Source organism: Rhinoraja longicauda, chromosome 11 (genome assembly GCF_053455715.1).
Source record: "Rhinoraja longicauda isolate Sanriku21f chromosome 11, sRhiLon1.1, whole genome shotgun sequence".
Lineage (NCBI taxonomy): Eukaryota > Metazoa > Chordata > Chondrichthyes > Rajiformes > Arhynchobatidae > Rhinoraja > Rhinoraja longicauda.
Genome location: NC_135963.1, coordinates 733,884 through 747,897, shown reverse-complemented (window position 1 = coordinate 747,897; position 14,014 = coordinate 733,884). Strand labels below are relative to the sequence as shown.

The following is a 14,014-nucleotide window of genomic DNA, read 5'->3' as shown; positions in this document are numbered from 1 at the left end:
ACTGAGCTCAGTGACCAAGCGTGAGCAAATGCGAGTGTCACACGGACGCTGTAGCCCAGGGGCCGCTGTAGTCCCGGACAGTGTAGGCCCAGCGCCGCCTAACGGAGGTTGCTTAGCAACCCGCCTCCCGGCCCAGGCGGCCGCCATTGGTGGAGCGGGAGCACGTGGCAGCTGGCTGGGTGAGGTCACGTGGGGCGCGGGGCGGTGACGTCACCCTTTGTCCCGTATTTGGGAGTGAGGAAGTTGGCAACCCTGCTAATACGGGACAAGAGCAGTCCCGTACAGGACAAACAAATTTAACCCAAAATATGGGATGTCCCGGCTAAGTTGGCAACCCTATCTTCATCATACCTCTACAAAACTGCCTTCCAACAGTGGGCCAGTCGACCTGCATTGTTTCCAAAGCAAGATGAAGACATCTGCCCAAAAGGTGAAAGACTGCATGGTTCCCACATTGACCTCATTACTCATATCAGAACTCATAAAACTGGTGAGGAAGCAAATCGTCGTTGATTCAAAGGTGTTGGCAAAGAAGTTTTCTTGGGAGACTAATGGAATCCATGGTTAATGAAATGATAACAGAGCACTTAGGAAAACATAACAAGAATAGTTTTCTCAATAAACAATATTTCATGAAGCTTTCAGAGCTCTTTTTGTGCACAACCCGCAGGCATTGCCACTTTCATTTCACTGCACATCGAGTATGTGTATGTGACAAATAAATTTGACTTGACTTGACTTGACTTGACTTGAACAATGTGGGCAGCAAGTTACATAAAGAAAGGCAATGGATCTGGTGTATTTCACTATTTGATAAAGTCACAGAAAGGTCACTGTGCAATGATGATGATAGATGGTGTTCAAGAGCCTGATGGTTGTTGGGAAGAAGCTGCTCCTGAACCTGGAGGTACCTTCTTCTCTATGGTAGCAGCGAGGAAAACTTTTTCACCCAGTCAGTTGTGAATCTGTGGAATTCTCTGCCACAGAAGGCAGTGGAGGCCAATTCACTGGATGTTTTTAAGAGTGAGTTGGATTTAGCTCTTAGGGCTAATGGAATCAAGGGATATGGGGAGAAGGCAGGAACAGGGTACTGATTGTGGATGATCAGCCATGATCATATTGAATGGCGGTGCTGGTTCGAAGGGCCAGATGGCCCAATCCTGCACCTATTTTCTATGTTTCTATGATAATATATTGCCATACATGGAGAACTGGGTTAATATATAGTTAAAAAGTATGTGGGTAAAAAGTACATTTCAGATTGTAAAGCTGGTGCCAGGGGGAGGACGAGAGAATAAATTCTGTGGCTCCAATAATTTACACTCTATAGTATACTGACTAGTTGCATCATGGCCTGGTTCGGTAACTCAGGAACGAAGGAGACTGCAGAGAGTGGCCGACACTGCCTGGCCCATCAGAGGAACTGACCTCTCCACCATCGAAGGTCCATCACAGGTACTGACCCCCCCCCCCCCCCCCCCACCATCGAAGGGATCTACAGGAGGCACTGCCTCAAAAAGGCAGCTAATACCATTAAAGACTAGCACCACACTAGCCACGCTCTCATCTCACTGGGAAGAGCAGGAGTCTGAAAACCGTGACCAAGAACAGCTTCTTCCCGGCAACCATCAGGTTCTTGAACACTAACCACAACTCTATTTCAGCGACTATGGTCTTATACAGACTGTGATGAGGAAAATCTTTTTCAGTCAGAGAGTTGTGAATCTGTGGAATTCTCTGCCTCAGAAGGCAGTGGAGACCAATTCTCTGAATGCATTCAAGAGAGAGCTAGATAGAGCTCTTAAGGATAGCGGAGTCAGGGGGTATGGGGAGAAGGCAGGAAGGGGGTACTGATTGAGAATGATCAGCCATGATCACATTGAATGGCGGTGCTATTGTCTTTGTTTGCACTCTGGACTATTTGACAATTTGCACGATTTGGTTGCCCAGAATTACGGTTCTTAATTTATTGAGTTATTGATCACTATATATTTATCTGTGTGTTATCCATTACGGGCCTGTTAAACTGCACCAGGTAAGAATTTCATTGTTCCGTTGGCAGTACAATCAATGACAACTGTTGACTTAATGACTTCATATGTGCTTGACTAAATTGTGAGGACACAGAGGGATATGGATAGGTTAAGTGGATTCAAGAAAAAAGATGAGGAATTGTTTTCCTTTGAGAACTGTAATTCTTTGCAATTCTCTACCTCAGTGCACTGGACATCAAATGCTTACTTTTTATGACATACAGAGTGAAACAGTTTGGAAACAGTCTCTTCGGCCCAACTTGCCTATGTCGATCAACATGTCCCATCCACACTAGTCCCACCTGTCCCTCTAAACCTGTCCTATCCATGTACCTGTCTAAATGCTTCTTAAACGTTAAATATCCTTCTGTTTCTCTTTTCATATGTTTATCTGGCTTTCTCTTACAAGCATCAAAGTTGATTGCCGCAACTAGTTCCAGATTAAAGTCATATAACCGTACAGCAAGAGGCAAGCACTTTGGCATCTCGTCCATACCGGCCAAGTTGGCATCTTGGGGTCATCCCATATCCCCGCATTTGGTCCATATGCCTCCAAAGCATTTCTATCCATATATCTGTCCAAATGTCTTTTCAGTCATAATGGTATAGCTTTTCCTGTCAACTCGTTCCAGGTACAGACTATCCTCTAAAAGAGGCCCATGAGGTCCCTCTTAAATCTCTTCCCTCAAACTTCCCCCTGCCCTGGGAAAAGAAGTTTCTTCTTGAGGATATATTAGAAACATAGAAAGCAGGTGCAGGAGTAAACCATTCGGTCCTTTGAGCCAGCACCACCATTCAATATGATCATGGCTGATCATCCAGAATCAGTACCCTGTTCCTGCCTTCTCCCCATATCCCTTGATTCCGTTAGCCCGAAGAGCTAAATCTAACTCTCTCTTGAATTCATCCAGTGAATTGGCCTCCACTGCCTTCTGTATCAGAGAATTCCACAGATTCACAACTCTCTGGGTGAAAATGCCTGTCCAATCCCATAGAATTTTAGATGTTTCTATAAGATCCCCTCTCATCCTTCTAAATTCCAATGAATACAAGCCCAGTTGATCCATTCTTTCATCATATGTCAGTCCTGCCATCCTGGGGTGAACCTGGTGAACCTACACTGCACCCCTTCAATAGCAAGAATGTCCTTCCTCAAATTAGGAGACCAAAACTGCACACAGTACTCCAGGTGTGGTCTCACCAGGGCCCTGCACAACTGTAGTCGGACCTCCTTGCTCCTATACTTAAATCCTCTTCGCTATGAAGGCCAAGATGCCATTTGCTTTCTTCACAGTCTGCTCTACCCCTCTTGCAGTCAAGATCTCTATCTTGGTCTCCCTCCGCAAACGGAAACGGTTTTCCTCAGTCAGCACCGTCGAGAGGCTATAGGTTCAGAAGACATTTTCTTCTGTGACCCGTTAGACTATGTCAAAGTTTGGTTTATGTAACAAAAGGTGGTGTCATAATTGGCTTGAGACCTTTAGGAAATGCTGCAAGGTGGATCCTGCTGCCTGCTGTGAAAAGATACTTGGGGCTAACAAAGCCTAATTTCTGTGGGTGTCCTGGAGGGGGATGTCTAACGATACTGAGAAGTGCTGTGAAGAACTGGACACGCGGCAGTCTCTGTTTGGGGAGCTTCTGGACAAGGTGGCAGTCAGGCGGTTGGTAGGTCCGATATATCACCAGTGGGAGCCCCTCGTTTATCACTCGCTGTCACAAGTCCTCCGGCATATCGACACGCTGGGGTTCAACTGCCTCCTCTCTGAATACATCGTATTCATCCATCGGCCCAGTAACAAGAGGTACCTCAGCTACTACCTGCAGTTCACAGAGATCTGCATCAACACCATCCTCTACTGGCTATTTGCCCGTAAGGTCAGCCCGTCACTAGTGCAGAAACTGCTGGAAAGAACCATCAGCTACCTGGGAGATAGGGACAACTGTTTGTCACTAATCTGGAGGTAATTCACTGGACTATTTTGAGGCATTTGAAAGCTGTCACCCAATCCAAATATCTGAGACTACCAACAGTGCCGTGTTCCCTCAGTACCACCCTGTAACAATTCAGTACAGCCCCTCTGACAGCGTAACACTCCCACAGTACTGCCCCTCTGGCAGTGTAACACTCCCACAGTACTGCCCCTCTGGCAGTATAACACTCCCACAGTACTGCCCCTCTGGCAGTATAACACTCCCACAGTACTGCCCCTCTGGCAGTATAACACTCCCACAGTACTGCCCCTCTGGCAGTATAACACTCCCACAGTACTGCCCCTCTGGCAGTGTAGCACCCCACAGTACTGCCCCTCTGACAGTGTAGCACCCCACAGTACTGCCCCTCTGGCAGTGTAGCACTCCCTCAGTACTGCCCCTCTGACACAATAACATTCCCACAGTACTGCCCCTCTGACACAATAACACTCCCACAGTACTGCCCCTGTGGGAGTGTAGCACTCCCACAGTACTGCCCCTCTGGCAGTGTAACACTCCCAGAGTACTGCCCCTCTGGCAGTGTAGCACTCCCACAGTAATGCCCCTCTGACAGTGTAGCACTCCCACAGTACTGCCCCTCTGGCAGTGTAGCATTCCCTCAGTACTGCCCCTCTGACAGTGTAGCACTCCCACAGTATTGCCCCTCTGGCAGTGTAGCATTCCCTCGGTACTGCCCCTCTGACACAATAACACTCCCACAGTACTGCCCCTCTGGCAGTGTAGCACTCCCACAGTACTGCCCCTCTGGCAGTGTAGCACTCCCACAGTACTGCCCCTCTGGCAGTGTAGCACTCCCACAGTACTGCCCCTCTGGCAGTGTAACACTCCCACAGTACTGCCCCTCTGGCAGTGTAGCACCCCACAGTACTGCCCCTCTGGCAGTGTAGCACTCCCACAGTACTGCCCCTCTGGCAGTGTAGCACTCCCACAGTACTGCCCCTCTGGCAGTGTAGCACTCCCACAGTACTGCCCCTCTGGCAGTGTAACACTCCCACAGTACTGCCCCTCTGGCAGTGTAGCACCCCACAGTACTGCCCCTCTGGCAGTGTAGCACTCCCACAGTACTGCCCTTAAGTTCTTGCTAAGTATTGCCCAACCTTCTGGCCAGCAATGTTGCTTTAACTGTCCAGTGCTTCTTTGACATGGCTCCTATGCTCCAGAGTGGAGCACTCCCTCACCTTCAGCTTACACCTTTATGTTGAGCTCTCGAGGGTTGGAAAGTAACCTTCTACCTAAGATAAGTTATAACTGACCACAGCCTTCACATCATTTGACAATGGCCTTTTTGGGCCATGCTTTCAATTCTGATTCTATATCTTTTATTTAGTTTAGTTTAGAGATACAGCGTGGAAACAGGCCCTTCGACCCACCAAGTCCACGCCAACCAGCAATCACCTGTACACTAGTTCTATCCCACACACTAGGAACAATTTACTTAAGCCAATTAAACTACGCACCCCAACATCTTTGAGATGTGGGAAGAGACAGGCGCACCCAGAGAAAGCCCACGTGGTCAGAGGGAAAACGTACAAAACTCTGTTCAGACAGCACTGTGAGGAAGCAACTCTACCACTGTTCCACTGTGCCACCCGTTTGCTCTATTGATAACTTTGTCATTAATTCCTGCCCACCCATCTGGAAACTTGATTGCCTATATTCAAAGACCCCTGTTGGTAAATTGGAAATCTGCGTCCTGTACGAGACAAAAGTGGCTGATCTGTCTTTTCTTGTGCTTCTGGCTGGGTCTTTCAGCATCCAAGAAATGTAAAGCAAATCCCACTCATGCTCGGCGATTGTTTTGCTCAACACCTTCGCTCAGTCTGCCTTAACCAACCTAATCTCCCAGTGGCTCAGCACTTCAACTCCCCCTCCCACTCCCAGTCTGACCTTTCTGTCATGGGCCTCCTCCATTGTCATAGTGAGGCCCAGCGCAAATTGGAGGAACAGCATCTCATATTTTGCTTGGGCAGTTTACACCCCAGCGGTATGAACATTGACTTCTCTAACTTCAAATAGTTCCTCTGTGCCACTCTTTCCCCTCCCCCTTCCCAGTTCTCCCACTGTCTTCCTGTCTCCTACTACATCCTATCTTTGTCCGGCCCCCTCCCCTGACATCAGTCTGAAGAAGGGTCTCGACCCGAAACGTCTCTCATTCCTTCTCTCCTGAGATCCTGCCTGACCCACTGAGTTACTCCAGCATTTTGTGTCTACCTTCGGTTTGAACTAGCACCTGCAGTTATTTTCTTACCCAAGACACATGAAATCTCCTAGCATGGGAGATTGGCTCTGCATTTTATTCTTTAACTAAGAAGGAGCTTTTTAATTTGGCTTCCAGCCAGTATCTTGCTGGGACTCTTCAGAGTGCAAGGCTCTGTGGTCATGTTGCTCCTGACCCACATGAAGAGTTTCTGGAAACAGCCAGCTATGTAGATGTAGGAAAGAACTGCAGATGCTGGTTAAATTGAAGGTAGACACAAAATGCTGGAATAAATCAGTGGGACAGGCAGCATCTCTGGAGAGAAGGAATGGGTGACGTTTTCGGTCGAGACCCTTCTTCAGTCTGAAGAAGGGTCTCGACCCGAAACGTCACCCATTCCTTCTCTCCCGAGATGCTGCCTGTCCTGCTGAGTTACTCCAGCATTTTGTGTCTACCAGCTATGTAGGTGTTTGGGCAAGAGGCAACGTAACTCCTTCTCTCCCCCGCACTGTTTAAACTAAGAGCACTGTCGAAGGAGTAATTAACAACAACACGTAGGGACTTTAGACAGACACAAAATGCTGGAGTAACTCAGTGGGACAGGCAGCATCTCTGGAGAGAAGGAATGGGTGACAATTGGAGTCGAGACACTTCTTCAGACTGAAGAAGGGTCTCGACTGAAAGTGTTGCCCATTTCTTCTCTCAAGAGATGCTGGCTGACCCGCTGAGTTACTCCAGCATTTTGTGTCTATCGTGGGTATGAAATCAGTTCCTTCCTACACGTAGGGACTTTACGTGTGGAGTAAAAAAAAACAGAAGTGCAAATGAGAGTAGTTCAGGAAGGAATCTAGGTCAACATGGACTAATTGGGCCCAAGGGCCTGTTTCCATGCCAGATGACTATGACTATGATGTGAAATAATTTTTAAATAACTGGAAGTTGGAATGGGTATAAGGAATATAAGGGTATACCATCAAATAAGGAAATGGATACAAAGTTATCAGTATCCTTTTAGAGAATTGGATAAAACCTTCAGTGAAAAAAAAATGGAAGGGGTATGGGATGTCGGGAAGTGCACTAAATAGACCTAACCAGCCGTATCCTGTGCTACATCATTGCATGATTTGGAAGGCATTATATAAATGTGAGCTGGCATGACTTACTGGAAGGTCATGGTCAAAGGCCATGACTAAGGAAACCAAAACTCTGTATGATCAAATTAATTCCTCTTTTTTGTGTGGTTCAAATAATGTCAACAAGTTTGTGACTTTAAAAGAAAATATCGACCACCATCATCACCATGTTGAATGGTCTGAAACAAAGCGATATGTGTAGTTTTGTCCTCTCAGGGCATTCACATTAAAATAATAAGCACCATTTTAAAATGATGAAATGAAGATTATACCTTGGAGGTTACGTTTGATGTCTCATTACTAAATAGGTTTGTGAATTCCCTGTTTGCATTTCAGAACCTTCTCACCAGTGTACAATCCAAACCCACTGAGAGGTGTGACCCCTTTACACTATGTAGCTCAAGGCAGGCAGTCGGGCATTCTGAAGATATTACTCCAGTATGGGATACTAGAGAGGGAGCACAGACCCATGTCCACAGTCCTCATCATCCTCTTCTACCCACCACCTGTTGCAAGGGGGAATGACCATGAGTTCACAGAAACAGTAGAGGAGGCAAAATTATGTCTCGGTTTATGCTTTAGAGCGATGTGTCGCATAAATGTCGCAGAGATTAAGGTAGGTTTTCCCATTAGCTATGCAAGATAGTCTGAGGCATGTTTATTGTATGAAGTTTTTTTTAACCTATGCATCCACTGTTAAATCTATTGTGCTTCAAAACTCCACCTTATTTTTACTCACTCTGGATGTTGCTGACAAGGTCTTTCACTACCTGCTCCCAAAAAGGTGATGGTTTCAGTTTGAGTTTCAGAGATACAATGTGAAAACAGGCTTTTGGGCCCACAGAGTCTACGCCGACCAGCGATCACCCTGTACACTCGTTCTATCCTACACACTAGGGGCAACTTTACAGAAGCCAATTAACCTACAAATCTGCTCGTCTTTGGGATCACACAATCATAAGTGATAGGAGCAGAATTAGGCCATTCGGCCCATCAAGTCTACTCCGCCATTCAATCATGGCTGATCTATCTCTCCCTCCTAACCCTATTCTCCTGCTTTCACCCTGTAACCTCTGACACCCGTACTAATCAAGAATCTATCTATCACTGCCTTAAATATATCCACTGACGGCCTCCACAGCCGTCTGTGACAAAGAATTCCACAGATTCACCACCCTCTGACTAAAGAATTTCCTCCTCATTTCCTTCCTGAAAGGATGTCTCTCAATTCTGAGGGTATGACCTCTAATCCTAGACTCTCCCACCAGTGGAAACATCCTCTCCACATCCACTCTATCCAATCCTTTCACTATTCTGTAAGTTTCAATGAGGTCCCCCCTCATCCTTCTAAACTCCAGCGAGTACAGGCCCAGTGCTGACAAACGCTCATCATACGTTAACCCACTCATTTCTGGGATTATTCTTGTAAACCTGCTCTGGACCCTCTCCAGAGCCAGCACATCCTTCCTCAGATACGATACCCAAAATTGCTCTCAATACTCCAAATGCGGCCTGACCGACACCTTATATAGCCTCAAATTCCTTCTCATCTCCATCCTAAAGGAACTTCCTTTAATTCTGAGGCTATGACCTCTGGTCCTAGACTCTCCCACTAGTGCAAACATCCCCTCCACATTCACTCTATCAAAGTTTTCAGGCCTTTCTGCAGCAACTGAGGCATCAAAGCCCACACTTGCTCTCTTGCCAATTTTGAAAGCAGGACCATGAATCCCTCGGTAATATAATTCCTGGTGGTTGTGGTTCTACCTGGGAGTAATCGTCGGTGCAATCTAACCTGAGTAAACAACTTTAAAGCATGAGTGAAGTTTGAAAATCACTTGCTAGTGGATCTAATCCAGAGGAGGGTCACCAAGATCTTACCTGAGATGGAACACTTCAGTTATGGGAGAGAGTAAACAGGATACCTCTGTTTTCCCTGCAGCAAAGGAGGTTACGGAGGAAGAGATTTTGAGGGGATCTGAGCAGCCCCTTATTCACTCAGAGAGTAGAGTCATAGAATCATAGAGTCATACAGCATGGAAACAGACCATTCAGCCCAACTTTCCCACAAGGGGCCAACATGTCCCCTACACTAGTCCCACGCCTGCATTTGGTCCATATCCATTTAGGGTTAAAGTTAGGGTTAATCCAGTTCAGTTCAATGTAGTTTATTGCCATGTGTACCTCGGTACAGTGAAAAGCTTTTGTTGCATGCTATCCAGTCAGCAGAAAGACAATAAATGATTACAATCAAGCCATTTATAGTGTATAGATACATGATAAGGGAATAACATTTAGTGCAAGGTAAAGCCAGCAAAGTCCGATCAACGATAGTCTGAGGGTCACCAAAGAGGTGGATAGTAGTTCAGCACTGCTCTCTGGTTGTGGTAGGATGATTCAGTTGCCTGATAACAGCTGGGAAGAAACGTCTCTGAATCTGGAGGTGTACGTTTTCACACTTCTATATATTTTGCCTGATGGGAGAGGGGAGAAGAGCGAATGGCCAGGGTTCGACTCGTCCTTGATTATGCTGCTGGCCTTGCCGAGGCAGTGTGAGGTATAAATGGAGTCAATAGAAGGGAAGATTGAAGGGGCTCGATCCGAAACGTCACCCATTCCTTCTCTCCAGAGATGCTGCCTGTCCCGCTGAGTTACTCCAGCTTTTTATGTCTATCTTCAATAGAAGGGAGGTTGGTTTGTGTGATGGTCTGGGCTGCGTGCACAATTCGCTGCAATTTCTCGCAGTCTTGGATGGAGCTGTTCCCAAACCAAGCTGTGATGCATCCTGATAAAATGCTTTCTATGGTGTATCTGTAGAAGTTGGTGATAGTTGTAGGGGACATGCCGAACTTCCTAAGCCTTCTAAGGAAGTAGAGGTGTCGGTGTGCTTTCTTGGTCGTTGCTTCAATATGGGTGGTCCAGGAAACGTTGTTGGTGACATTGACTCCTAGACCCCCCAATAGATGTCCTATCCCCGTACCTGTCTAATTGCTTCTTAAATGTAGCGATAGTCCCTGCCTCAACTACCTCCTCTGGCAGCTCATTCCATACACCCACCACCCTTTGTGTAAAAAAGTTATCACTCTGATTCCTATAAATTTTTTACCACTTCCCCTTAAACCCTTGCCCTCTGGTTCTCAATTCCCCCATTCTGGGCAAGAGACTCTGTGCGCCCATCCGACCTATTCCTCTCATGGTATTATACACCTCCATAAGATCATCCCTCCAGGAAATAGTCCCAGCCTGCTCAACCTCTCCCTATAGCTCAAGTAGTGTACTTGGAAGTTACTGCCTAACTGGTTGGAAGTAGCTAAGGAACATTTCCCCTCCCACCCGTGACCTAGCTGTCTCACTAGTCTGTTCATCTAAATTGGACTGCTTCCAACCCGTCACTCTATCCTCCCTTGCAAAGCTTGTCTCCGCTATGAAGCCTGCAACCTGCCCCCTTGATCCTGCCCCCACTGCCCTTCTGAAGGATGTCATTGCAATAGCCGGTCCCAGCAGCCTCTCTATTATCAACAATTCTCTGGCCACTGGCACTGTTCCAACCAGTTTCAAGCACGCGGTGGTCCAGCCCCTACTGAAAAAACCTAACCTAGACCCCACCTTGCCTAGCAACTACAGACCCATTTCCAAACTGCCATTCCTGTCAAAAGTCCTTGAAAAGGCAATTCTAAACCAATTAGTGCCCTACCTGCACCAATACACCATCCTGGAAAGTTTCCAGTCAGGTTTCAGAGCCCACCACAGCACAGAGTCTGCCTTGTTGAAGGTACACAACGACCTGCTTCTCGCCATCGACACCGGCGACTGTGCAATCCTGCTCCTTCTCGACCTCAGCGCAGCGTTCGATACAGTGGACCACACCATCCTTATTGACCGTCTCCGGTACGCGGTTGGCATTGATGGCACTGCCCTGAGCTGGTTCGCTTCGTACCTCAAAGATAGGAGTTTCGCCATCAACATAGGCAGTTATTCCTCTGCTCCAGCTAGCCTCTCCTGCGGAGTTCCACAAGGCTCCACCCTAGGCCCCATTCTCTTCTCTCTATACATGCTCCCCCTTGGCCAAATCATTCAAAGGCACGGCATTTCTTTCCACTGCTATGCCGATGACACTCAGCTTTACCTCCCCCTGAAACCCAACAACCAGTCAAATTTAAACAGCCTCTTACACTGCCTTGAGGACATAAAATGTTGGATGGCACAGAACTTCCTCCAATTAAATGAGAGCAAGTCTGAGGTCATCCTATTCGGCCCCCCCGACTCCATCAAATCGATAACAGGCAGTCTTGGAAGTCTATCCTGCCTAGTCAAACCGCATGTCAAAAACCTCGGCGCGATATTTGACTCTGCATTAAAATTTGATAAGCAAGTCAACGCTGTGGTAAAAGCCAGCTTCTTCCAACTTCGAACCATAGCTAAAATCAAACCTTTCCTCCAATTCGACGACACAGAAAAAATCATTCACGCTTTCATTTCCTCCCGCCTAGACTACTGCAACTCCCTATACACTGGGATCAGCCAATCTTCCCTGTCCCACCTGCAACTGGTCCAAAACGCCGCAGCGAGACTCCTGACGGGTACCCTAAAAGGGACCACATCACCCCGATTCTGGCCTCTCTCCACTGGCTCCCTGTACGGTACAGAATCAACTTCAAGCTCCTCCTATTCACGTATAAAGCCCTAAATGGACATTCCCCCCCCTACATCAAAAATCTTCTAACCCCCCTCTCTAACTCCAGGTCCCTCAGGTCGGCCGACTTGGGGCTACTCACTATCCCGTGGTCTAGGCTTAAGCTCAGGGGTGACTGCGCTTTTGCGGTTGCAGCTCCTAGACTGTGGAACAGCATCCCTCTCCCCATCAGAACTGCCCCCTCCATCGACTCCTTTAAGTCCAGGCTCAAAACCTATTTCTACTCCCTAGCGTTTGAGGCTCATTGAGTAGGCGCTGTGAACTGTTTGCGTGCTACTGTATGTTTCATTTTTTTCCTTAGTACCTAATCAGATGTACAGCACTTTGGTCAACGTGGGTTGTTTTTAAATGTGCTATACAAATAAAATTGACTTGACTTGACTTGAGAGTTTCTGAAGCATCTAAGATGTGTCTGGATGAGTATTTGAATCACCCAGGCACTGAATGCTATGGGCCAAGTGCCAGAAGATGGGATTAATATAGATGAGTGCCCACTGGTCGGTGTGGCATGGTGGCTGAATAGTCTGTTTGCATGCTGTTTGACTATGATTCTGATTTCTATGCCAGAAGGTTACGGGGTGATCTCATCAAAGTATTCACAGTGAGAAGTTTGAAAGACTATGTTAAGAGAAGCTAATAACTTTACAAAATAGACGGGGAACCAGAGGTCAAAGGTTTTTAATTTACAGTTCAAGAATTATGAGAAGCAATTTTTCAGAGTGCTCTTTTGATCTAAAATCCACTTATCTAAAAGAATGCTGAAATCAGGTTGTTGAGGAACTATTGAAGGCAATTCAATGAGTACCTGTGGAAGATTTATTTACAGGGTTATGAGGGAAAGACGTGATCATGGATGGGGAATCAGCAATAAGACATCAATTAAAGGGCTTGCAGTGTGTGTGATGACATGCCCATGAATATTGAGTCAAAAACATGGCAAGATAAAATCTACATGTTTACACACAGGGAAACATCACAAAATGCTTTAAGGGAATGGTTATCGGATAAAAAATGTTGACTGCAATTTGATATTTGGCTAGGCAACTAAATGGTCAATTAAAACAATAAATATAGAGGAATGTATTCAAGGAAAAAAGTCAACAGAAATGGCTGAGAGGCTTAGGAAAGGGTTTCAAGACTTGGGCTGAATAATCTGCTGTCAAGTGACTGGTGGGCAAAAGGTCAGGACTGGAAGGTAAAGAAAGAGAAAATGCTGGAGTAACTCAGTGGGTCAGGCAGTCTCCCTGGAGAACAGGGATAGACCTTTCGGGTTGGGACCCTTCTTCAATCTAAAGAAGGTTTTGGATCCGAAACATCATCTATCCATGTTCTCCAGGGATGCTGCCTGACCTACTAAATTACTCCAGCAGGTTGTGCCTTTCATTGGTAAACCAGCATCTTTCATTCCTTGCTTCTACTAGAAAGAAAAGAACTGAAGTAGACTACTGAGACAGGGAGTGTTGTGGTCTTGGTGGGATTTAACACAAGAATAACAATTTTTAAATTCTGCACTGCCTGAGCACAATAGTGGAAAATGTACTCAAATTGTGGGTGTGAGTGAGAAATGGACATCAGTATAATGCATTTGTTACTTCTATTTTCAGGCACAAGTCAGAATCAGAGGGCAACCTCTCATTTCTAACTGGTTGGATTACATACCTGTGGGAAGATATCAAGAGCCTTGTGAGCTCCTACACCTCTGCAGAATGTCTATTAGAAGTTGTCTGCTAACCAACAGCCTGCTGCCCAGTGGAATATCCTCACTGTCGCTTCCCAAATCACTTCAGAATTACTTGAACTTGGAAAGATAACAATCTCCCTCCTCCCCACCCACCTCTCCCTCAGCTGCAGGCCTGTTTAACAGAAAGGGAACAGGGACAACAGAGAGAGAAAGAAAACCTTAACCCTTCAGGAGAGAAAATCAGAACCGATTCATTATTACAGCGTGTGTTTTAACATCATGTTC

The 14,014-nt window shown here is 46.5% G+C and overlaps 1 protein-coding gene across 1 annotated transcript; it reads left to right on the top strand.

Moving 5' to 3' along the window:
• Positions 1-3,590: 3,590 nt before the first annotated feature.
• On the top strand, positions 3,591-13,859 carry LOC144598186 (ankyrin repeat and SOCS box protein 17-like; the record flags this gene model as incomplete). Its single annotated transcript, XM_078408076.1, has 3 exons — positions 3,591-3,994; positions 7,692-7,971; positions 13,653-13,859. Coding segments are annotated over 3 exons (891 nt in total), but the record flags the coding sequence as incomplete, so codon positions are not given.
• Positions 13,860-14,014: the final 155 nt, after the last annotated feature.